The following is a 24,600-nucleotide window of genomic DNA, read 5'->3' as shown; positions in this document are numbered from 1 at the left end:
GGATATCTGCTTTTATCGGGCTGTTATCAGAAAGGTCTGAAGGGATGGCATGCGAACCCGAGGTCAGGAGGACTGTCTCCAGTTATCGTCTCCAAATGTATTTACAACTATCCTCTCAACTCATTGATTAGAAAATGTGGTAATAGTTTTACAATACATTTATTGGCCAGCCCATTGAAAATTAAACAGGCCTCCTACTCCAGGAACAGGTTTGTGTGTGTGTTTTTATCGTCATAATCATGTCTTCGTAATAAAGTGGTTTCCAACAAGTCAATGTGAATGTTGGTTTGATCACCGGAACACTTTTATAGTGGGATTAATTGGGTTGATGGTACATTTCTGGATTCAGACTCCTTTTAATTGAAAATCAAAATAATCGCAGTAAGTGATTGATTTATATATTATTAAGTATCCCTACCCTTGCCAGTATGACGTTGTTCATCCATAGATGAAATGATATTCAACACAGTTAGATCCATGCAAAATGCCATATAATTAGTCCTGATTACTTACTATCTGATTTGATTGAATTTTCTGTTTTATCTATAATGGTTTATGAGTTTATGGTCAATTTAGTTATCCACAACATATGTATGCATACTGAAACACACGAATATAATAATAAGATAGTAATAAACTCTAATTAGGGTGGTAATCCTGTAATGAGCTCTAACTGCAGTGGCTGGTTTTGTCCTGAGGGCGGCAGTGTCGCGTTTAATCCTCTACTTCTCTCTGACCCAGAAGTACTCTGTGTTTGTGTGTGTGTGTCTCACATGACCCTCGCGGAGCAGCATGTAAAGTCTTCTTCAGATCAAAAGTAAATAAGCCCCATATCGAGCCGGTTCCTCAGCATCCTTCATGTTAGTGTTCGGAGTGGGACGCTGCGGACTCTGAACAGAAAGGTACCGTAATGCTCTGATGAACGTGCGGGCTTTGACAGCTCCTGCATCGCTGGTGTTGGGGACACACTAGTGACACACAAGTAACCTTGGATTAAATAAGTTAAATAGTGAGACATGCAGGATTAGATGAAGTAGAGGGAACCTCTCTTCTAAAGCCTTCATTAGGAGCAGGTATGAAGACTTACGTCACACACGTCGCAGGTTTCTAGACTTCACATTGCATATGGATGAATTTGAACCTGATTCAATGGTGAAACATGTTACGATTATCTACTACAGCCCCGGTGTCTGTACCATGCATGTGGATTATTAGAGGTCCTGGCGCCATGGGTCGAGGTGTTCATTGTGTGTTTCTCTCTGCAGGACTGATGGCGTCGTGGAGTCTGAGGCCGATGCTGTCGTCGTTATTACAAGGCAAGTCGATCTGCACCACAACGCATTTTATAATGATATTAAATACACTACAGATTAGTGTGGTTTCAACTTGATATATAATAATTTATGGATAATAATAATATCTTGTTGGGTGTTTATGTAATATTTAAATACAGTTTACGTATATACAGTGTGACACACGACCCTGTCTAACAATATTAGCGGTGACCTCTGGTGGTTGCTTTTCGTCCTCAATTCGAGTTTGAATTGTAAGGACTCGCCCATCCTTCAACTTTGAAGTAGGGCTGCACAATTCTTGATAAATCCCGATTTATTTTCAATAGAACATTTTATGGCAGTTATTTAGCTGATACAGAAGGAAATATGGTTGTATCTTAAAGGCGACATATTATACAACCAGGTGTGAGTGTGACTAGCTGCTACTAACCCATCACAAGAGGTTGTCAGATGTGGACTGTAGCAAACATTGCTCATCTATCCGTCATACATCTAGGTGGACACTCCCACTTGTGATGTCAGAAGAGGCAACATTTCAAAACGGCTAATAGGGCTGCTCGATTATGGAAAAAAAAATCATAATCCCGATTATTTTGGTCAATATTGAAATCACGATTATTCAAACGATTATTTTTGAGTTTGAGAACGTGATGTATTTATTCAGCATATCTCTCCCAAAAACTCTTAGGCCCCGTCCACACGAAGCCGAAACAGGCAAAACCGTTATGGTTTCGATCTATCTAGTTTCGGAGTATCTCCGTAAAGACGGAGTCAAGCGAAACCGGGTAGATCTGTAGAAACGCTGTAGTACACATTCCAGGCCCATAAGGGGCGCTGCTTCTGCTACAGAAATCCTTGTTGTTGTGAGTTCTGAGACTCCGCGGGCTTAACAGTCATTGGGTCGAGGGGTGGGGCGATGACGTCATGGTTTACGGTTTCAGTCGGTTTCAGGCGTCCACACGAATCCAAAACGAAACCGGGTAGATTTGAAACCACCTCCGAGGGGGGTTTCAGAAGTTTGCAGTTTCGGTCAGCGGATTCGCCGGCTTCGTGTGGACGGAAGGCCGAACCGTACAAGACCTTTGCGGTTTCGCCATGAAATCGGCTTCGTGTGGACGGGGCCTTAGTAACTGAGAACTTTGAAATTACGCCTTTTAAAAAAAATTGCACAAAATGGTAAAAAAGAAAATGTCACCCTCACCCCTGGTGGTACAACGTGTCCGCTTTAATTGAACCGGCTCCATGACCCCAGCAGCAGCGCTCTCACGACGCCGCCCGTCTCTCTGTCTAGCGTCCCGGTCGGCGCCCTCATGGACCCCCCTGCTGTCCCGGACCATGGCCACCCTCAACCAGATGCACCGTAAGGGGAAGCCCTCCCCCCCGCCCAAGACGCTGGGGGCCACGTTCGGCCGGCCGCAGCTGAAGGCGGTCATCCTGAAGACCATGATCCGCAAGCCCAAGAAGCCCAACTCGGCCAACAGGAAGTGCGCCCGCGTGCGCCTGTCCAACGGGAAGGAGGCGGTGGTCTTCATCCCTGGGGAGGGGCACAACCTCCAGGAGCACAACGTGGTGCTGGTCCAGGGGGGGCGCACCCAGGACCTGCCGGGGGTCAAGCTGACCGTGGTGCGCGGGAAGTACGACTGCGCCCACGTGGTCAAGAAGAAGCAGTAGGGAAGGGCGTGCGCGTGTGTGTGTGTGTGTGTGTGTGTGTGTGTGTGTGTGTGTGTGTGTGTGTGTGTGTGTGTGTGTGTGTGTGTGTGTGTGTGTGTGTGTGTGTGTGTGTGTGTGTGAGGTCGGACATTTTCACAGATGTTTTAATAAATCTGTCGTGGACGTTGATTGGACTAAGCTTGATGGAGTCCCCTCCTATATTAGGACATGTATGCTTCTGTTTCTTTTATTTTTTTATAGCATTTCAGAACCACTGTGCAATAATATAACTTATTGCACAGATTGGCAACGAAACACAAGTAAAATCACAACTAAATAAGGCGTAGGCAAAGAGAGGTTACACTATAGAGCTTCTTTATCACTAGAAACAAATAATAATAATAATTTGTGCTTTAAAAGTTGTCGATGCAACAGTCCTATTGTGGATGTGGTGAGGCCGTCAAAGCGTCACTGGGTTCCAGCGCCACCTGCAGGCGGATCAGGGAAGGCCATGAACGGTCCCGGATAGAAACTAAGGCATTGAGGATTTATTTTTGTAGGTGCAAATATAAGTCAAGGAAGATGATGTAAAAAGTCACACTTTAAGGCCTAGAGACGGGTTTCTCAAGCAGACAGACAGCTGTGCAGCTGGGAAGGGTTTCTCGATATAACACGTTCACTAAAGCAAACCTTGTGATGAGACAACAAACAATGCCTGTGTGGCATTAATAAGCAAAATAAAGAAACACATTCATGTCTGGAAATAGCCATCTATCAGACTAAAGACCAACATTTGTAAAGGACAAACCCAGCTATTCTAATTAGAAATTGCCCATTTGACCTTATCTTAAAATTGTTTCCACGATATGTATGAATTTGAATCATATATTTTTTTATTATTGTGTCATGCATTAGCATGCCCAGCCCACAAGGGCTTACAAGACACCATTATAAAACATAGACCAATAATCAAAAGAAGATGCTACAATACTAACATTAACGATATAAACCATACTGACGTTTCATCCAGGCTTTAACAAAATAATCTAACTTATAAACATTAAAGGTAATCAAACATTCTATCCTGACATCATTACTCCAAAATATGTCAGGGTTTTGAGCACAAAGTTCATTTAAAATATGTACTCTTCGTTCATCATAGAAGGGACAGTATAAAAAAAAATCGAGATTCATTCTCCACTTCTTTTAAATCACAAAGTCTCTGTTCCTCTGGGATATTTTTTAATCTGCCGAACTCAAGTGCCAGGGGAAGGATTCCCATTCTTAATTGGGCAATGAAGGATCTTTGATTTCTTGGTAAATTAGTTTTAACATTCAATTCTGTTTCATAATTATGCTTGATTTGGACATGTGTCCGTAATTTCAGTTTTAACATATCATTTAACCACTTTTCATTGAAACGCTGTGGTTGAAAAATATACATTAACATATCTAGAGATCTTAATGATTTAAAGGCTCTCAAGCAGACGCAGCCTCGTTTACCCGTCGGATGTATTTCCTGGTTGCACAGTTGCACTGATGCTAATGCTAATGCTAAAAACAAGTCCAGCTGATGTGAGTCTGACAGGAGAGACATCTGAAGTCACCCGGAGCTGCTACCATGGTAACATGAATGACAACCACACTAATGTACACTTTACATCGCGACCCCAACGTCTACCTCCGAGAAATACCAGTTTGACCTGAGAATCCAGACCGAGTAGCAAGAAGAGTAGAGCACAGTATAGTAGCATGTATAGTAGAGTAGCATGTACAGTATAGCATGTAGCATGTACAGTAGAATAGCATATTGTTACAGTCATCCGTCGTCCATTAAGGAGCCACTGACCCTATGAGCAGAACTAAGTTAACCGTTGTTATGGTGGAAGCTGTCAATCAATTAGTTGGAGCATTTTCGCCACATTTGACAGTTTACTCCTGTTCATTAATCAGTTGAATCCTGCTTATAGAGGGTTAGTCATGTGACGACACCCCATTGCTTTGAGCTGGTGTCAAATTGTCTACCATTGAAAAGCATATGAACACTACTGCCACTGCTTCTATGTGTGGAGGAGATGTGTCCGTTGTTTTGGACGCGGCAGTTCCACTGCGCATCTCAGTTCTTCCCCCGTGTCCGAGCAGGCGGGGTCGGCTGGTCGCAGGAAGAGAGTGCTGGAGCCGGGGGCCGGAGAGGCGGCTGAGGACCAGCAGGACTGTGGTGTCCTGTTGTTCTCTGACCGACCGGACCGGTGTCCTGTTCAGCCTGGTGAGCCTGTATTCTTACCCTCAGACCAAACCGCCAGCGCCAGAGATGAACCCTTTGTGTTAGTTTAGTTTAAGAATGCTTCATTATAAAGACGCACAAAGATGCAGGGCAGCACAATGTAGTGTTTCAGCTAGCTTGGTGCGAGCGTATTCAACTCCCAGTATATGGGTTCCGGGTTGAAGCCATTCATCCGAGTACCTGTAGGATCCTTGAGCAATATGTCCTTACTGACCGTCTGCAAGTCACTTTGGATCAAAGTGTCTTCTAAAAGGCTGAGTAAGCCCAGACATGCATATTGCTTATATAGATACTGCATTTTGTTCACATCAGCAACTGTAATATTATCAAAACCCGTCATGTGGAGACTCACTTTGATGAAATATTACCTCGATGTAACTGTTATAAACAACCATTATTTAAATATTTCTAGTAATCTTGTGTTCTGATTCTAGTCTAATCATGACTTGTGAGTCATGATGATAAAAGTAAATGCTTCCTGTCACCATGTCAACATGACGTGACAGCTCAACAAGATCGCCACTGTCTGCTGTCCTCGCCCCCCGATGGAAGAACGAGCTCAAATGAGCTCAGGACAGCTGAAACCATTCCAACTCCCGCTGCAGAGAGAAAACTCTGCCGTCAGACTGCATGTTGGCCCACCTCTTGTTGCTATAACGTAGCACTCAAAGCAGTTCGCTTATTCGCAAAACTTACGTCACAGTTGATGCATTACGTGTGACGATGTGACGTTTGACGTGACGTATGGTGACGTGTGATGATGTGTGACATGTGATGACGTGTGACATGTGGTGGCGTGTGTCGTGACACATGGTGACGTGTGTCATATGGTGACGTGTGACCTGTGGTGAAGTGTGACCCGTGGTGACGTGTGACCTGTGTCGTGACGTATGGTGACGTGTGTCATGTGGTGACGTGTGTCGTGTGATCAGATGAGACGGCGACCGTCCTGAGGAAGCGCTCGCCCCGGCTCCGGGACCTCTCCAGGACCCCCGCCAGCGAGAGCATCTTCTGCTGCTCCCTGTGCTACAAGGCCTTCATCTCCTCCTCCAGCCTGGAGGCTCATCACAAGGCCAGCCACAAGACCTTCTCATTCTCCTCCTCCTCCTCCAGCCTGGAGACCAACCACAAGGGCTCCTCCTCCTCCAGCCTGGAGACCAACCACAAGGCCTCTTCCTCCTCCTCCTCCTCCTCCTCCTCCAGCTTGAAGGCCCCCCTCCTGGGGGCCCGCCCCACCCAGAGACCCCACCCCTGCGCCGTCTGCTCCAGGAGCTTCCGCCGGCCCTGCCTGCTGCGGGAGCACCTGAAGAGCCACGGCCCGGGCCGGACCGGCCCGCCGGGACACGGCAGCGCTCAGGTGAGGCAGAACCACGCGGTCCACACCAGGCTTCAGGGTCCTCCTCTCACGGAAGATCTCAAGGATTCTACTGAGATCGTCGTCATAAATCCATCACACTCTGTCGAGGCCGATGCTTCACGCCGCCTCACTAACCCTTTTATCGGGCTCCTCTAGACAGAGCAGCCAGGGTGCTGACGTTGAAGCCGGTTAATTGAAAGGCGTGCAGATGGCCTGGTGCGCCATGTTGCCATGTAGAAGATCTCCCTGAGTGTGTGTGTGTGGTGACGACAGGTGTGCAGCCTCACCTGGCCCAACGTCCAATCAGACTGACTCAGGCCAGGTGAGGCTGCTTATACCAGCCATCATCCACACACGCACACTTCAGATGATTCAGCGTCGTCTTCTTGAGTCGCTGGCAGCTCATTGATTTATCAATGAACTCCTCAGAATTGAAGTGTTGGTATCGATGACGAAATATAACCCCCCTCCCTCCTCCCCTACAGGAACCAGTCAGCCAACCAGACGCCTCAGAACCCCGTGACCTCAGCACCAAGCCGTCTGCTGGTAACCACGGTGACCCCGCCGGCCGCCCAGAGGACGAAGAGGACAAGGCGGCGGATCGCCGCGGCGAGGAAGACGTCAGCGGTTTGATCAACTCCGACGGCGAGGAGGAGTACTGGGAGTCTCCGTCCAGAACCGGTGAGGGCCGGGTCAGAGCATCCACACTAACGCTCCGACCCCAACCTGGTCAGTGGACCTTCATGTCTATCGGGAGCAGGGCTGCATTTCAGATCTAGGGCTGCTCGAATATGGGAAAAATCATAATCACGATTATTTTTGGATAAAAAATAATTTATTTTTTATTTTTTATTCAAAAAAAACATGTATATTTTTTTTAGAAATACATGTTTTATTTATTTAAAACATGTATTTATTCAGCATGTCTCTCAGATTTTTGTAACTGAGAACTGGTCAAAAAATGGTCAAAAAGAAAATGTTCCACTCTAAAATTATATACATCCAGCTGTTCTGCCCTTTCTATAAAACATCAACAAAATAATAATAATAATAATAATAATAACAAAATCGAAAAACTCGATTGTGTTATTTTCCTGATAGTTTGAAGCTAAAATCAAAATCAAACTTCGATGAATCGCCCAGCCCCATACCATGATGGGGGGCAAAGTGCCCCAATAGGGTGAGGGATGTAAGTTGAACAGGAACCAGTGTTAAGACAGGCCTGCTGACCCAACACAAGGCGTGGTTCAGGGTTCAGCATGCCTGTCACCTCCTCAGCTGACCAGCTCCTCCTTAGCCATGGTGCACGGCCGTCAGTCTGCTCACCCTGGTGCCGTGGCGGCCCCGCTGTGTTCTGTCTGTGCCCCAGCCCAGAAGGAGCGGGACGTGCGGGCGGCGGCGGCGGCGGCGGAGCGGGCCGGTCCCAAGCCCCGCCACGGCTGCCCGGTGTGCGGGCGGGACTGCCTCAAGGCCTCGGCGCTGCAGAAGCACCTGCGCGTCCACTCCGGCGAGCGCCCCTTCCAGTGCCCCGTGTGCCGCAAGAGCTTCGTCCAGCACGTGCACATGACGGAGCACCTGCGCATCCACACGGGCGAGAAGCCCTACACCTGCCCGCTGTGTGGGCGGAGCTTCACCTTCTCCAGCGCCCTGCGCCGCCACCAGCGGCTGCACGCCGACACCCGGCCCTTCCAGTGCGCCGTCTGCCACAAGAGCTTCAAGCAGCGGAGCTCGCTGAAGGGCCACCAGCTGGTGCACACGGGCGTGCGCTTCCCCTGCCCCGTCTGCAGCAAGAGCTTCAGCCGGCCCCTGGAGCTCAACTACCACGTGGGGACGCACTCCTCGGCGAGGCCCTACTACTGCCACACCTGCCAGAAGAACCTGAGCGGGGCCCGCGTGTACCGCAAGCACCTGAAGAGGCACCAGGGGGAGCCGGGGGGGGGCGGGGAGCCCAGGGGGGGAGGGGGGGGGTCAGGGGAGGCCGGGGAGGAGGAGGAGGCGTCGGGTGGGGGAGGCGAGGAGAGGGGAGGGGGGGAGGAGGTGGAGGGGGAGGAGGTGGAGGAGGAGGAGTGGGGAGGTGAGGAGAGGGGAGTGTGAACTCTGCCCTGTAGAGCAGCTAGGGGTCACTCCATGACCTGCACATGACCGATCCCCAGTCTATCACAGTTTAGACGACCAATGAACGAGGGGTTACCCGGAACTCTTCAGGACACTCTTCCCGGGGCGTGTTGTAGAATGTGAGTAACGTCGGTCCTCTTTCATATTTGTCCTCCTGACCTTCCCCCAAACAGAGGCAAGGTTACCCCGGGAGCAGATGGGTTCATCTAGTGCCTTGCTCGTGGTGTCGTGGAACAGACCGGGGAAACAGACCTCGGAATCCCAGCTGCTAACGAGGAATCGGAGGAGGACATTGGAGACTTGAAGGTTTTGTGGATGATTACGGTTACAGAATGGTTGTTGATAATACGTTTGGAAGCGGTATGGCAGCCGATATGACAACCAAGGAAATGGAAATCACTAATACCAAGGAAGAATTCATCATAATAATTTATATTACATGTTTGTCAAATGTATGTTTGCTATGACCAATGACGCTATGTACCTCTGTGGAATGCTTGTATGGCTTCATATACCTGCTAACGTGTTGACATATTCAATTGTCTTTTTCATTGGGGCACAGTTAAAACTCAGAATAAATAAATGTCTTTTGTATACTGATGCTTTTTTTATTTGATCGTATGACATTGAGCATCAAAAGCTAAACTCACGTAACCTGCTTATCGTCACGAAGTTACACATCACGATTACAAACATACGAGACGAAACGCTACAAACATTTCATATCAGGATTATTGTCATCATACATAAGCGAAAAACCGGTATGAAAATGTCATACCCTCATATGTCCAAAAGGCTCGGACAATAACACACAGCGATTCAACTGTGTAACCAGCAGTGCATATCACACACGGCAGATGGAAAAAGTGCAGGATGAGGGTGGATGAGACCTTAGTTAGAAACATCATGGGTACTTTTTACATTTATACTTCGAGTACATGTAAGAGCCTGTACTTTTCCACTTTCACATAAAGTAGTTTAATCAGTACTTCTACTTTTACAAGTCTCCATTTGAGTAAAGAATGTGTGTAATTCAGCACCACTGTCTGTACAAACCAACAGTGCCAGGATATCTGAATTATTCGTGTACAGGGCTGACCCCATCTGGCCGGTAGGCTGATGCTCTTTTCAACCAAATCCTGAATGGTCGGGCAATCTCTGGTGTTACTTATATACAGAGAAAAGCACAGCTTTATTCATCCATTGAACAAATGTGTTCAACCAAAAGGAGTCTGACATAGATAAGTGCAGAACGTATAAAATCGAGATGATGGTGCGAAGAGATTTTGTATCTAAAGTGAAATTCTATTCTCATCTGATAGAAGCTACAGCTACGGACCGTGTAGTCGTCCGTGTTGACCACCTGGTGTCGCCAGATCTCACTACTCAACGACTAATCTCACCATTTGTGTGCTGCTTCACAGATAAGCGAATCTGGGCGGAGATAAGGACTAAACCTGTTTCTGCGTATTTAGCACAGACAACACGCATACAAATAGGAAATATCCCTCATATAATCAAACGTATTCTTTGTCACCTTGAAAGTTTACCACAACCTACCTTCATCCTTGCATTCCCCTGTGCGAATTCCTTAAATGTTTGTAAAAATCCATTTTGCGAGAGCTGGCTTGTTGGATTGTTAGATCATCACTCTACCAATGGCATGTTTGTAGAAAGCTCATTGTGGGACTGGCTCGTAGTGGCTGTAATTCTGCACCAAGGCTGAATTTCTTGAACGTCTTCAAATACTGTATTAAGGGCCCACAAACACCTATATCAAAGCATCCATAAAGTAGCATGCCCTGGGACCTTTAAACTGACTACTTATCTGCTGTTCTTATCTTGATCCTGCAGAGGGCGCCAGCTCCTACAACTTTGATATCGCCAAGAAGTCAGACCTGACCAGACTGTATAACTCGAAGGTTTACAAGGCTGAGAGGATGAGGAGACCGTTTGGGATCCTGGGCACAACGATAGGACCCATCAGCCACACCGGATTTGTGTTTGTCCCCCAATTTCAAAAACGTCTACCAGTAGCCTACTCATTAGTACACAGAAACGGTTACCAAAGAGTTTACTGCCACAGGGAAAAGGGAATAATTCACCCATAATCAGTTTGTCGTACTTGTACTGGGGGCTGAATATTTGATACTGATAGCAATCACAGCTCAAGGCTTTGTTTATGAGGTGAACTGCCTGATAATGGAGGTGGACCCCCACTGCCAGGCCAACAGGACTGGTTTCCCTCTGGCCTGGAGGGTGGGCTTGTTTCAGACCTACGGGGGCTTTAGGAGGAGAGTAGAGTGTGATGCGCTGAATCTTGTTGTGTTCCCCCTCTTCAGGGTGACGTTGGAGGACGGGTCGAGGGGGTTGATCCATAAGGGAAATGGTTTTGGGAACAGTTCTCAGACCGTGGTGGTGGACGTGAAACACATGAGCTCTGACTGGAAGGTCAACAAGCAGCTTTTTATTCACGGCTGAACTTATCGGTGAAGGTTTCAATGAGCAGCTCCTAACCAGGCCTTATCACTAGACACGTAATGTTGTAGCCTCACATCCTTATTTATGTATTTGTTGTCTAGACTATTAAAAAGAACAATTTCAAGGGGAAGAAGACTGTTGCTGACTTCGTGGCAGATGGGGGTTCCAAATACTGTCTGCTCTTCAATAACTGTCGAGACGCGACTACTCGGATGATGACTCCCTTTCGGGAGTGAAACGAGTGACACGTCTTCACCAGCAAAATCAACATTCAACAAATCACCATTATTTCACTCAACCAGATTCAAATAAATTAATGCATACATAAATCGTGTTTGTTTAGTCCTTTCTTTGAGTTCTCCCAACATCTAGAGGCAGCTTCAGAGAATAACCGAAGGCTCTATGGGGCTTGTACATCAGAGTGCGTCATGGGATTTGTTGTTGGGATACCCCGCCATTTTGTAATGCCTGGAGAGCATTGGAGTAATGTAAATACACGGTGACTTAGCTGAATCAAAATGTTTTAGCACGTCTGCATGAGAACGGCTGTTACAGTTCCAAACACAAAATTGTCAGTATAAGGACAAATAATTAGACAATGAACAAACAATGAATTACTGACCAATCACCATGGCTACCATTAACATTCCTACGCTCCTATACAGTACAGTTCAGAGAGAACAGTAACATGTCAGATATATATCTCCGTCACACTGTTACTGTGCTAAATCACTGCGGAAAGGTTCAACTATGAAAAACGGGTTTGGAAAATTGATTTGCTGTCAGCAACGTTGGGCATGTGTGTTTGTGTGTGTGTGTGTGTTTGTGAGGGTGTTTGTGTGTGTTTGTGTGAGTGTGTGTGTGTTTGTGTGTATGTGTGTGTGTGTTTGTGTGTTTGTCTGAGTGTGTGTGTCTCTATGGGGGGGTGGGGTGTCTATGTGTGTGCGGTCGGGTTCCCTCGGATGCTGAAGGTCACATGACCTCGCTGGGCGCAATGATGACAGGTTTCTTTGTGTTTCCACACGATTGGTCAATTTCTCGGTCCCCCAGAATCCCTCAGCTTTGGATCTCAGCCATGAACGTCATTGTGGGAATCAGACAAAGGACCAGGGACGCGTGCTACCGCGCGGCTTCTAGCCACCGTGTTTACATTGTTACACAATCAAGAACAGGACTGCGCACCCGGACCAAGGTCTGGGTCCACCCCGGACACAGACCTGGGTCCACCTCTGACCCGGACCTGGACCTGGGTCCACCCCGGACCCAGACCAGAGGAGAAGAACAGGCTCTACCTGAATGAGCCCCCTAGGACCCCAGATTCCACCAGGATCTGAGGTCCTGATGGAATCTGGGATCCTCGTGGGCTCTGGGGTCCTGGTGGGTTGTGGGGTCCGGGCGGGTGTTAGGGTCCTGGCGGACTCTGGGGACCCGGGGTGGGTCGTGGGGTCCGGTCTCAGGTGGGTCTCGGGGTCCGGTCCCGGGCGGGTCGTGGGGTCCGGTCCCGGGCGGGTCGTGGGCTCCGGTCTCAGGTGGGTCGTGGGCTCCGGTCTCAGACGGGTCGTGGGGTCCGGTCCCGGGCGGGTCGTGCGCTCCGGTCTCAGGTGTGTGGGCTGGGGCTCCGGCCCCGGGGCGGGCCGGGGGGGGCCCCTCTGTCCGGCCCCAGCGTGCGGTACCCGGGCCTCTGGGCGCGGAGGAGGGGCGTCTGGGTGGTGGCGTCCTGCAGCTCCGACCGCCTCGGCCCGGCCTCGCGGAACCGGGAGCGCGTCCAGCCGTACGCCAGGCTGTTGAGGACGCCCTGGGACCCGGACGCCAGCGCCTGGCCAGAGACACGGGGACACTCAGGGGGGAACCAAGGCCAACACGCCGGCTAACGCCTACCTCCGGCTAACGCCTACCTCCGGCTAACGCCTACCTCCGGCTAACGCCTTCCTCCGGCTAACGCCTTCCTCCGGCTATATTCTAGGTGACATTTCAATTATGTGCAATATTGCAGAGTTTTTAACGAGTTGTTTGATTGGCTTTTACTGTCTGTCCATTTTGTTGTGTGTCTGTTGTACCGTCTGTTGACCGACTTCGTGAGCTAATGGATACCTGGATTTCCCCAAGGGGATGAATCAAGTGTCCATCTATCCGTCCGTCCGTCCGTCCGTCCGTCCATCCGTCCGTCCGTCCGTCTGTCTGTCTGTCTGTCTGTCTGGCTTGTAACAGAAGGCTTGTGACAGAAGGCTTGTAACAGAAGGCTTGTAAGAGAAGGCTTGTAACAGAAGGCTTGTGACAGAAGGCTTGTAACAGAAGGCTTGTGACAGAAGGCTTGTGACAGAAGGCTTGTGACAGAAGGCTTGTAACAGAAGGCTTGTGACAGAAGGCTTGTAACAGAAGGTTTGTGACAGAAGGCTTGTAACAGGAGGCTTGTAACAGGAGGCTTGTAACAGGAGGCTTGTAACAGAAGGCTTGTAACAGAAGGCTTGTAACAGAAGGCTTGTAACAGCTAATCAGCATCAGGGGGCTGATAAGGCCCTTTAGCGCAGCACTCCCATCGTTAGTCGTTACTTTAGACACGATTCCATCAATCTATATAATATTAGTAAGAGTTTTGTTGTATATATGTATGTATGTGTGAGTGTGTATGTGTGTGTGTGTGTGTGTGTGTCGGTGTGTGTCTTTGTATGTGTGTGTCAGTGTTTGTCTGTGTATGTGTGTGACTGTGTGTGCGCGCGTGTGCGTGTCCGTGTGTGTGTGTGTGTGTGTGTGTGTCGGTGTGTGTATAATATGCTCCATGGTTGATGATGTTTAATACCTGGAGGAGGTAGAGCGCGGCGGCCAGGGCGCCTTGCAGGGCCGCGGGCCGGATCCAGCTCAGGGCGGTCACACACACGGCTGAGGACCAGAGCCACGCCCACACGGTCAGTACTCAGCCCGCCTGACGCACAAAAGGACCTGCACGCTGACCTCGCTTATTGCAATCAAAAAGAGCCTAGATGATGATGGGTAAGGGTTAGTGGTAACCAGGTGATCTAAGGTCAGTGGTAACCAGGTGATCTAGGGTCAGTGGTAACCAAGTGATCTAGGGTCAGTGGTAACCAGGTGATCTAAGGTCAGTGGTAACCAGGTGATCTAGGGTCAGTGGTAACCAGGTGATCTAGGGTCAGTGGTAACCAGGTGATCTAGGGTCAGTGGTAACCAGGTGATCTAGGGTCAGTGGTAACCAGGTGATCTAGGGTCAGTGGTAACCAGGTGATCTAAGGTTAGTGGTAACCAGGTGATCTAGGGTCAGTGGTAACCAGGTGATCTAGGGTCAGTACTAACTAGTAACCAGGTGATCCAGGGTCAGTACTAACTCGTAACCAGGTGATCCAGGGTCAGTACTAACTAACCAGGGGATCCAGGGTCAGTACTAACTAGTAACCAGGGGATCCAGGGTCAGTACTAACTAGTAACCAGGTGATCCAGGGTCAGTACTAACTAACCAGGGGATCCAGGGTCAGTACTAACTAGTAACCAGGTGATCTAGGGTCAGTACTAACTAGTAACCAGGTGATCCAGGGCCAGAGGTCAGGTACCTGGACCCCAGCAGAAGATGAACACAGCGGGGTAGAGCAGCATGCGTCGGTCCAGCATCCTCAGATTGGCCCACTGCCTGTCGCCTAGGAAACCCCCGGAGGTCACGACCCGTCTGTGAATGCGCCGGGCTTTCTCCATCAGCACCTGAGGTGGGAGACGGTACCGATCAATACAGAGGCGGGAGAAGGTACCGATCAATACTGAGGCGGGAGATGGTACCGATCGATACTGAGGTGGGAGATGGTACCGATCGATACTGAGGCGGGAGATGGTACGATCGATACTGAGGCGGGAGATGGTACCGATCGATACTGAGGCGGGAGATGGTACGATCGATACTGAGGCGGGAGATGGTACGATCAATACTGGAGCGGGAGATGGTACCGATCGATACTGAGGCGGGAGTTGGTACCGATCAATACTGAGGCGGGAGATGGTACCGATCAATACCGAGGCGGGAGATGGTACCGATCAATACCGAGGCGGGAGATGGTATGATCAATACCGAGGCGGGAGATGGTACCGATCAATACCGAGGCTGGAGATGGTACCGATCGATACCGAGGCGGGAGATGGTACCGATCAATACCGAGGCGGGAGATGGTACCGATCAATACCGAGGCTGGAGATGGTACCGATCGATACCGAGGCGGGAGATGGTACCGATCGATACCGAGGCGGGAGATGGTACCGATCGATACCGAGGCGGGAGATGGTACCGATCGATACCGAGGCGGGAGATGGTACCGATCAATACCGAGGCGGGAGATGGTACCGATCGATATTGAGGCGGGAGATGGTACCGATCGATATTGAGGCGGGAGATGGTACCGATCGATACCGAGGCGGGAGATGGTACCGATCAATACCGAGGCGGGAGATGGTACCGATCAATACCGAGGCGGGAGATGGTACCGATCAATACCGAGGCGGGAGATGGTACCGATCAATACCGAGGCGGGAGATGGTACCGATCAATACTGAGGCAGGAGATGGTACCGATCAATACAGAATACTGATCTGGGTCTGCTTAGCTCAGGAGGTAGAGCAGTTGTCTTGTAACTGAAAGGTTGCTAGTTCGATCCCCAGCTCCTCCTAGCTGAGTGTTGATGTGTCCCTGAGCAAGACACTTAACCCTAACTGCTTCTGACGAGCTGGCTGTCGCCTTGCATGGTTGACTCTGCCGTCGGTGTGTCAATGTGTGTATTAACCGATGTAAGTCACTTTGGATAAAAGCGTTTGCTAAATGCCCAAAAAAAAAAAAAAAGATCAATACTGAAGCGGGAGATGGTACCGATCAATACTGAGGCAGGAGATGGTACCGATCAATACTGAGGTAGGAGATGGTACCGATCAATACTGACGGAGGCATGACGGGGCCATCAAACTACCAACAACCTGTCGATCTGCTGATTAGCCCCGTTAGTGGTTCTATTCCCGGTTGATTCTGAAGATGACCACATCAAAATATAAACTATATAGGAAGGATTAATATACTACAAATATCAGGATTTGAATAGTTCCAAAACAGTTCCCTTTTTAAAGACTCCTGTGGTAAGGGAACCCCCTAATCACTTCGTCTTTGAACACAAAGGATTTTCCATGTCTGGGCTTTTCTTGACTCAAATGTATAGAGTGGTTAAACTGGGGAAACTCCCTGTACATCGCCCGAGGTTGACTGCTTCCTGACGAGAGGGAGAGCTCTCTCTCTGCTGGCTTCACACTTGCGGAAGGCGGAACTTCGCCTGCTCCGACGCTGGTTTACTGACTCAAAAAAGGGAACTGCTGGAAACCACAACGATGGCTCCAAACCCATGTTGGCTTGAATCCCCGCGGAGGTGTGGTTCTGGATGGACGCAAACCCTCCAGGGGAGCCGACACTGAACCGCTAACCTGAGGGCTCACACCGTGCACTCCTCCAGTGTCGTCGGGTTAGGGTGAGGGTCGTCGGGACAACGCACCGTGATGCCGACGAGGGTGATGAGGAAGGTGAGGAGGAAGATGAGGTCGCGGTAGGCGTGGAGCAGCCAGCAGTCTCCCTGCTCGCCGCCCAGGCACAGGGGCCCCGTCTGCATCAGGAGACACCTTTAGGGGGGGGGGGGGGGGGGGGGGGGGGGTCGTTAAGGTTAGGGTGTCCCTCTACCAGCGGGTCAAGAGCGTTCAGTCGCTCAGCCCCCCACCTCTGGAACTCTCTGCCTCATCACATCCAACACTCTGGAAACGGATCTACTCAGACAAGCCTGCTCCCTTTAAGTCCGTTGCATTCTTGGGACTAGAATGACACCACTCTTTTCTCTTGTACACTGCTTTATTATGTTGGTGTTGTTGTTGTTTTTTCTTGCTCTTATGAATGTTTCATTTTGTAAGGTGACCTTGAGTGTCAAGAAAGGCGCCCATAAATAAAATGCATTATTATTATCATTATTATTATTACTACCGGCAGGAAGGTTCTGTGGTCGATCCCCAAAGTGGGCAGCCCCACCTGTAGGCCTCCTACGGCAGGAGGTCGGGACAGCATCCTGATTCACTGGACGTGGCTTTGGATAGAAGCCACGTCAAACACTTTCAGGACTCTCGGGGGAAGTTCCTTCAAGAGTCTGGAAACCCTTCTGTGTGTCTATACAGAGCCTTCTATCTGCTGTTAAAAACAGGATTTTTCCTTATCTTTAAAGACCAGAAGGCAGTTTATCTTGTGGGAACCAGCTCTAGCAGAGGGCCTGTCTGCCCCGCTCTCCTCTTATTGAGTCCTGTTTGACCCCTTCAACTCCACCTCTAGTGAAGCTGTGTTCAGCTCCACCTCTGTGAGTCGTTTTCTGCTTGAGTCCGTCTTCCCTCAATACTCAGTGTTACTTTCTCTTCGGACCCCGTCTGAAGCCTTAGCTAGCCTCTACGCTGATTTCGATTGGATCAGTGTCCACCGGGTAACTGTGGCATGGGGGCGCATTGGAACAATGTGAGTGTTAGCAGCTAACCTGTAGGGTTGGCTACAGTTAGCGTAGCAGCGGAGGAGGTTAGCCTTGATCAACACTGGAGACATGAGCAGCCAGGGGAGGAGCCTGCAAACAGAGACAGCAGTGCAGGGTGTAGGAGATACTCCATGCACGGGCTATAACATATACTTCATGTACAGGGTTTACACAATACTTGACAAACACAAGACACTGACCCTGCAACCACAGCGAGGATTTTAGGTGACAGCACATTGCTGGCCTCCTGGAACACAAAACACACGAGATATTAACCAACGGGTGCTTCATGTGAGGGGATCTGGTGATCATGTTTTCTCTCTCATTTCTGGATCAAGGTTGGTGAGATGGAGACAGAGGAGGATGTGAGGGGGTAGGATGTGAGAGGGTAGGATGTGAGATGGCAGGATGTGAGAGGGTAGGATGTGAGGAGGCAGGATGTGAGAGGGTAGGATGTGAGGGGGTAGGATGTGAGGGTAGGGTGTGAGGTTAGGGTTCGAGGGGAAGGATGTGAGGGTAGGGTGTGAGGTTAGGATGTGAGGGGGTAGGATGTGAGGGGAGGATGTGAGGGTAGGATGTGAGGGGGTAGGATGTGAGGCTAGAGTGTGACCTGATTGGATGTGAGGGGGTAGGATGTGAGGCTAGAGTGTGACCTGATTGGAGGTGAGGGGTAGGATGTGAGAGGGTAGGATGTGAGGGGGGGCCGTGAGGGTAGGATGTGAGGGGGTAGGATGTGAGGGGTTAGGATGTGAGCGGGTAGGATGTGAGGGGAGGCCGTGAGGGGTTAGGATGTGAGCGGGTAGGATGTGAGCGGGTAGGATGTGAGGGGAGGCTGTGAGGGGTTAGGATGTGAGGGGTTAGGATGTGAGCGGGTAGGATGTGAGCGGGCTGACCTGACCCATGAGGTCGGAGAGCAGCCTCCACACGTAGAGGAGCGTGTAGGAGAAGGACGTCGTGTAGAGGATCTGTTGGAGGCAGGAGAGATAGCACAACCTGAGCTCACAGCGCCTCCAACTCCCCCCACATGTTCCCAGTGTGGCTCGAACCTCAGCGCCTCACTGCAGAGACCAGGACCAGGCTGTGCTGGGGTCAGAGGACGGTGCGGCGGTGTCGTCTCTGTTCTCCCCGCCCTGACCCGGTGCGGCACGTTCTGACCCCTTCATCCTGTGGTTGTGTGTGTGTGTGTGTGTGTGCGTTTGTGCAACCTCCTCTAGTGTGTAGGTGGTAGCAGGTGGTCTGTGTGTGTGTGTGTGTGTGTGTGTGTGTGTGTGCGTGTGTAAGTGCAAGTGCGAGTGTTTGTTTGTTTGTTTGTTTGTTTATTTGTGTGTGTGTGTGTGTGTGTGCTACCTGCTCCACAGTGTGTAGGTGGCAGCAGGCGGGGTGTGTGCGTGTGTGTGTGTGTGTGTGTGTGTGTATGTGCGCTACCTGCTCCACAGTGTGTAGGTGGCAGCAGGCGGGGTGTGTCTCGGGGTCCGGGGTGTAGAGAGCGGCCCCCACCAGCCAGCTGACAGCCAGCAGGAGGTCCGCCGCACTGAGGAGCAGCAGGGGGCGCACCTGGAGAACACACACCTGGAGTTACACACACACACCTGGAGACACACACACCTGGAGTTACACACACACACACACACACCTGGAGAACACACACCTGGAGTTACACACACACACACACACACACACACACACACACACACACACACACACACACACACACACCTGGATTTACACAAACACACACGCCTGGAGAACACACACACACACACACACACACACACACACACACACACCTTGAGTCACACACACACACACACACACACACACACACACACACATACACACACACCAGACGGTCGGAGCCAACTTTGAAAAAGGGTTTTCCTAAAAAATATGACATGAAATACCTCAACTTAAATTGAATTGTCCTGAAACACATTGAATCGTTTTAAAGGGATCCTATGAGATCAGCCTGCCCCCCCCAACACACACACACACACACACACACACACACACACACACACACACACACACACACACACACACACACACACACACACACACACACACACACACACACACACACACACACACGGATCACGTGATCCTGCACTCCAACCAACCAATCAGCTGAGGTTAGGGAACTCCGTTAGATCATTCAAAACATTCTAGAATTCACTATATTTGGTGTTATTGCATTAAGGATTATTTTTTAATGTATATAATCCAAAGTAGCCTACTTTACTCACTGTCTATGACACAAACAGAAAGAAGGTTATATTTATTTGTTATGTAATATTTACCTCCTGCGATTGAAAGAGTTTCTGTGAAGCTGAAAACACCAAGATGGATCCTGAGCCGACAATGCTGAAAGAATAGCGATGCACATTATCAAATGTCGATCCATTTAGAACAGGATTCAAACTACCCCATGCTCTCCCTTTAAATGGTCTAGTTCTTCATTGTTCACGGTGCACTGAACCCAAATCTGAACTCATAACGAGACTAGTAACCGTAATGAGAAGTAGGCTATTGCGGATTTTTAAATAGTTTCCGTTCCAGATTAATTTAAAGCACATGCAATGTATTTATTCTACATGCAGTCAGCAGTGACGTTGTAAGAAGCACATGAAACCAAAGGAGACGGCCCGGGGGTCGGGGTCCCACCATCTCATCAGAGACACGCTGTGACAGGCTGTCAGATAGCGGGGTGAGAGGGACGTGGACCAGAGGGGTCCTGGACTCACCTCAGGACGGCCATGGAGAGCTGTATCCACCGCGCCGCCTCGTACACCTGAAGACAACGGAACGCTCAACGAGGGACTCCTTTAGATCCACCTTGGCTTACCCATAGTATAACGACTGTCCATCCCTAAGTAGCCTACCGTTGCATTCAAGATTTTAAATAAACCTTCCACTGCGCAACAAACCAATGAGCAACAAATCCCCGCTTCATTTAAGGATAATTTGATTTCTTTTAATTTACTCACGTCGGTTAGGTTTTCGGCGTTGCTGGTGTTCTGCGGTGTGCAGTTTGAGAACATCGCGTCTGCTTCTCTTCAAGACTAAAGTGCGTTTTAAACATGGACTGGTGAGTTAGCCTGAGCCTCTGACCGTCCAGCGACGCTGCTTGGTGTAAATAAGCAGAAACAGGTTTTAAGTCCTTATCTCCTCCCAGATTCGCTTATCTGTGAAGCAGCATACAAATGGGGAGATTTGGCGTTGAGAAATGAGATCTGGTGACATCTGGTGGTCGACACGGACGACTACTGGTTGGACAAGAGCATCTACCAAGCGACCAGAGGGTGTCAGCCCGTAGACACGGAGGGATTTTCTGTGTTGTATCGTCCAATCCTTTTAGGTGTAATCGGTCTTGAAGTTGGGAAGGCGCACAATGATCCAAAATTAAACAATTATCGATAATTCTCCTTGATTATAAGGAGTAAAAAGTACAGATGTGTTAAAATGTTAAAAACCTGTCAATTAAATAAATACTAAAGTAAAGAACAGACACATGAAAACTGTGCTTAAGTGCACTAAACAAAGTATTTGACCTACGTTACTTCCCAAATGTGTAGGCAATTCTTCAAGAAAACCAATACAATTTTGTCAAACACTGTTAAGTTTCCAATAAAAGTATGTAAATGAGTGAAACACACACGCAATAACTGTAAACTGTCACTCAAATTACCCTTACTTGACATTAACAATTCTGCATAATATTGCTGTTGTACTGTTGATTGTTTTTGGCTGATATACCTTAAACACATTCCCTCTTCTGTGATATTGCTTCATCACAGAGCTTTTAAAATAATGTTTCTCTCTGGTTTCTCCCTCCCTAAAATTCCTTGAGAAATTAAGACAGGTTTCAGCAAAACCCTTGATTTCATCTTGGATGCTGTTTCCAGGGGAATTCTCTCCCCACAATGGCTGTTTTCACGGCTATTGTTTAAGGTTAAGCACTGATGAAGAAAATGAAATATTTTGGAGGGTGTCTGCGTTTGTGTTTTGTCCTTTCCCACGGCGACCCTTGAGATCCAAAGGCGGCTCTAGGAGGAGTCGATGCCTGGACACCAACACTGCTCGCTTCACGTACAATTTGTTGTGTTTTATATTTGCAAGTTGGGAAATGATGGCTGCCTCAAGAGCATTAGGCCTAGCCATCTACCCCATCCCCAACTTGTGCCTTTAACTTCTTACTACTTTTTAAAATGTTTAATCTTAACTCGTTCACAGGGTCTGATATCAGGTGACTATATGGGAGTTTTGCTATTTGGAGCTTTTACGCACTACAGAGATATCTATATAATTGTACCTAAAAATTATGAATAGATGAGTGAAACTTACATATTGTCACTTCAATTAATTCTATGTCAGTGACTATTATGATGTAACTGAACCAATGGAACATTGTTGAACAAATAGGACAAATAAAACCTGGAGATTATTGAGATTATAACAAAGCCCCAGCCAATAATGACTTTGATTATAGCAGCAGATAAGTGACTTTAACTCAAAAGCTGGGCGCGATGGCTTCTCCTGTTGAGCTCCCAACTGGAGAGGACACATTAGATGAGCCAAGAAAGATAGAAACTGGGAATTGGAAAAAATCACCAGTGATTGAGATGCAATCAGAGAGGACAGGGACATTTGTTTCCATACTCAGACAGTTGTGTGCCCACCCATTCCTCTGAATGTGCTGCAGACAGTGGACGGCCAGAGGTGAAGAGAACAGTCTGCAGAAATACAGAGGTGAACAGTTGACAGCGTTAAAGGGCCAATGACAAGTAAGAAATATCTATAAAAAATTAAGGGAATTAATTCATAATATATAAAGAACAAAATCATACAATTCGGAGTATGATGTCAAAATATTAGAGAAAAACATTGGATGATAAATTATAAGCACAAACAACAGGACATCACAGGAGAGAACGGTTATCTTCTTAGTCCCGATTGTCGCCAACCGCCAAACTCTACCAGCAACTTTCAAATTTGTTCTGGTAATTTTTGATTTTATCAGTGTTAGATATTTGCATGGTAATGCAAACTGACACTGAAAACGGTACAATCACTGTAGATACGAATGAGCCACTAAGCTAAAACAGGCTTTTCAACTTTGTTAATAGACATGCTAGGCGTTAGCCCTCTTGATATTGAAGGGACGTTGTTAGCTAACTAACTATTAACGTTACCAAGTAAATTTATAATTACTAAGTTACTAAGAATTAATGTTTAATAATTTATCCCTTTAAAGAACACTCAATGAAAAAAAAAGTATCCACAAATAAAAGAGTACATTTATAGTTGGATTTAAAAGCGGTTTAAAACTACCACGATGCATTTAATCCCGGTTTACTAAATCAAATCATAGTGGGGTTTTCAACACTCTTTTAAAAGAACATTAAAATGATCCCTTTCTTTAGTTGTTTTCCTCATCCATTTCCTCGTTACTTTTCCTTTACACTATTTTGCACGCTACTACAAATACGAGCCTTTTATCTAAAGCTCACATACTTAGTAATAGATATCTGTAATTCAGTTTTGACTAGTCAAACTGAATTACAGATATCTCTAACAATGCAAAACGCCGAGTGCTCGTATGACATCTCTGTGGATTCAAAGTCAATGCAAAGTCAATGCAAAGATGCGAACAGGGTCATAAAACTTCATAAATGCCAGGCCTTCACTGACATGGCTGTGTTACAGGCTGCAAGGATCATAGTGTGTTTTGATTCATAAATGGAATATATTTTAATGCATTCTTAGTGCATTATGATGGCTGTTATTATGCATTTTAATGTGATTTATGATACTATTTGCTTTTGGAAAATACAAAACATTACAAGCTGGTTATAAGTCAATATAAGTGGTAATTGCTTGCTTTAAGTAAAGTGAAAGAAATAAACATTAAATGTATGCAATGTATGCAGAATTAATGTTTTTTTTAATGGGATAAAACAAAGTGCACTCCAACTTGAAACAACTTTTTTAGGCTTTTAATAACCAACTTATTCTATAGACTCAATCAACTTCAATTATAGATAACTGAAACCGATTATTCTTTCCCTGTAGTTTTATATAGCGGGTATGAACGGGCAGTAACCTGAGTTCTGGTTAGGTCCTCCAATTTGACAAAACTGAAAGATGAACTTTTACATTCTGCTGATTTTGAATGTTGACTGATGATTTACATTCCAAATCTCAAGACAATAATTCACTCAAATCAAAAATACCTGAAACAGTTTGTACCTTAGCTGTGTATGTTTGAACACAATATTTTGATCAACTAAAGGGACTACTTCAAATAGAACTTGGTAAATCTGAACTTTCAACCTTCAGCTTGTAAGGGAGGAAGAGTGTTGTTAATCCAAGAAAAGTCTTCATTCACAGGGAAGGGGTGAAGAGTAGAAGCTCGTCATATTTCATAGTTTTGATCTTTTCTTTTACGTCCGTGGTTCTCGCTGAGCGACATCCGTCGACGATGGCCAGCTGCTCCACCTCTCGTTCCAGGGAGGCCTTCTGGAGCTGCCATGTTTAGCTCAACAGTTGCAGACCTCCTGCTGGCGCTCCAGCCCATTACCAACGGAGTCAGTGTAAAATAACCTTTATCACTTTAAACATTTCTTGCGGTACAACCTTGGCAGAGTCGGACCAGCCTGGTGGAGAAACGGAAAAAGGCTGCTGAGATGTTTCTAAACCAGCAGGCCAGTCCTTAAAAGTGTACTGGCTGGAATAGTTGACATAATCGCTATCTCACTTGTAAGCTATTACCTGTATCCCAACCTGTAGCCCCCTTCCTTCTGTCTAAATGCGTTAGCCTGTGGTTTGTGTTGTGTCTCATTGTTCCCATTGATGCTTGAAGTTTAGGTATAACTGGTGGGCTACCTCACAACT

General features: G+C 47.8%; 3 protein-coding genes across 4 annotated transcripts; 2 read left to right on the top strand and 1 right to left on the bottom strand.

Moving 5' to 3' along the window:
- The first annotated feature begins 731 nt into the window (after positions 1-731).
- Positions 732-3,144, top strand: mrps12 (mitochondrial ribosomal protein S12). Its single transcript, XM_030358839.1, has 3 exons — positions 732-902; positions 1,266-1,316; positions 2,587-3,144. Exons 2-3 carry the CDS (start codon positions 1,271-1,273, stop codon positions 2,964-2,966), a joined length of 426 nt encoding a protein of 141 aa, XP_030214699.1. The 5' UTR covers positions 732-902; positions 1,266-1,270; the 3' UTR covers positions 2,967-3,144.
- A 95-nt stretch (positions 3,145-3,239) lies between these two features.
- On the top strand, positions 3,240-9,297 carry LOC115545508 (zinc finger protein 358). Of its 2 annotated transcripts, none has more exons than XM_030358772.1 (5): positions 3,240-4,569; positions 5,088-5,211; positions 6,162-6,586; positions 7,072-7,267; positions 7,956-9,297. In XM_030358772.1, exons 1-5 carry the CDS (start codon positions 4,567-4,569, stop codon positions 8,678-8,680), a joined length of 1,473 nt encoding a protein of 490 aa, XP_030214632.1. In that variant the 5' UTR covers positions 3,240-4,566; the 3' UTR covers positions 8,681-9,297. The 2 variants fall into 2 exon arrangements, with proteins under 2 accessions (XP_030214632.1, XP_030214631.1); XM_030358771.1 differs by having other exon boundaries at positions 7,072-7,315.
- Positions 9,298-11,239: 1,942 nt separating this feature from the next.
- Positions 11,240-20,870, bottom strand: tmem116 (transmembrane protein 116). Its single transcript, XM_030359185.1, has 11 exons — positions 20,694-20,870; positions 20,451-20,497; positions 20,007-20,070; positions 19,135-19,263; positions 18,603-18,674; positions 17,910-17,956; positions 17,716-17,799; positions 16,705-16,828; positions 14,743-14,887; positions 13,920-14,059; positions 11,240-13,049 (listed from the first exon to the last, which is right to left on the bottom strand). Exons 1-11 carry the CDS (start codon positions 20,745-20,747, stop codon positions 12,780-12,782), a joined length of 1,176 nt encoding a protein of 391 aa, XP_030215045.1. The 5' UTR covers positions 20,748-20,870; the 3' UTR covers positions 11,240-12,779.
- Positions 20,871-24,600: the final 3,730 nt, after the last annotated feature.

This window comes from Gadus morhua, chromosome 6 (assembly GCF_902167405.1).
Source record: "Gadus morhua chromosome 6, gadMor3.0, whole genome shotgun sequence".
NCBI lineage: Eukaryota > Metazoa > Chordata > Actinopteri > Gadiformes > Gadidae > Gadus > Gadus morhua.
This window is presented reverse-complemented; position numbering and strand designations above follow the sequence as displayed.

Excerpts from the sequence above, each read along its gene's own strand:
- mrps12 (XM_030358839.1), top strand. The coding sequence starts at position 1,271 with ATGGCGTCGTGGAGTCTGAGGCCGATGCTGTCGTCGTTATTACAAG. Across the intron at positions 1,317-2,586 it reads GCTGTCGTCGTTATTACAAG|CGTCCCGGTCGGCGCCCTCA; the intron begins GCAAGTCGATCT and ends CTCTCTGTCTAG.
- LOC115545508 (XM_030358771.1), top strand. Across the intron at positions 5,212-6,161 it reads CCGGTGTCCTGTTCAGCCTG|ATGAGACGGCGACCGTCCTG; the intron begins GTGAGCCTGTAT and ends TCGTGTGATCAG. Across the intron at positions 7,316-7,955 it reads AACGCTCCGACCCCAACCTG|CCCAGAAGGAGCGGGACGTG; the intron begins GTCAGTGGACCT and ends TCTGTGCCCCAG.
- tmem116 (XM_030359185.1), bottom strand. The coding sequence starts at position 20,747 with ATGTTCTCAAACTGCACACCGCAGAACACCAGCAACGCCGAAAACCTA. Across the intron at positions 17,957-18,602 it reads TCTCCGACCTCATGGGTCAG|GAGGCCAGCAATGTGCTGTC; the intron begins GTCAGCCCGCTC and ends TTTGTGTTCCAG. Across the intron at positions 14,888-16,704 it reads TCACCCTCGTCGGCATCACG|GTGCTGATGGAGAAAGCCCG; the intron begins GTGCGTTGTCCC and ends CTCCCACCTCAG.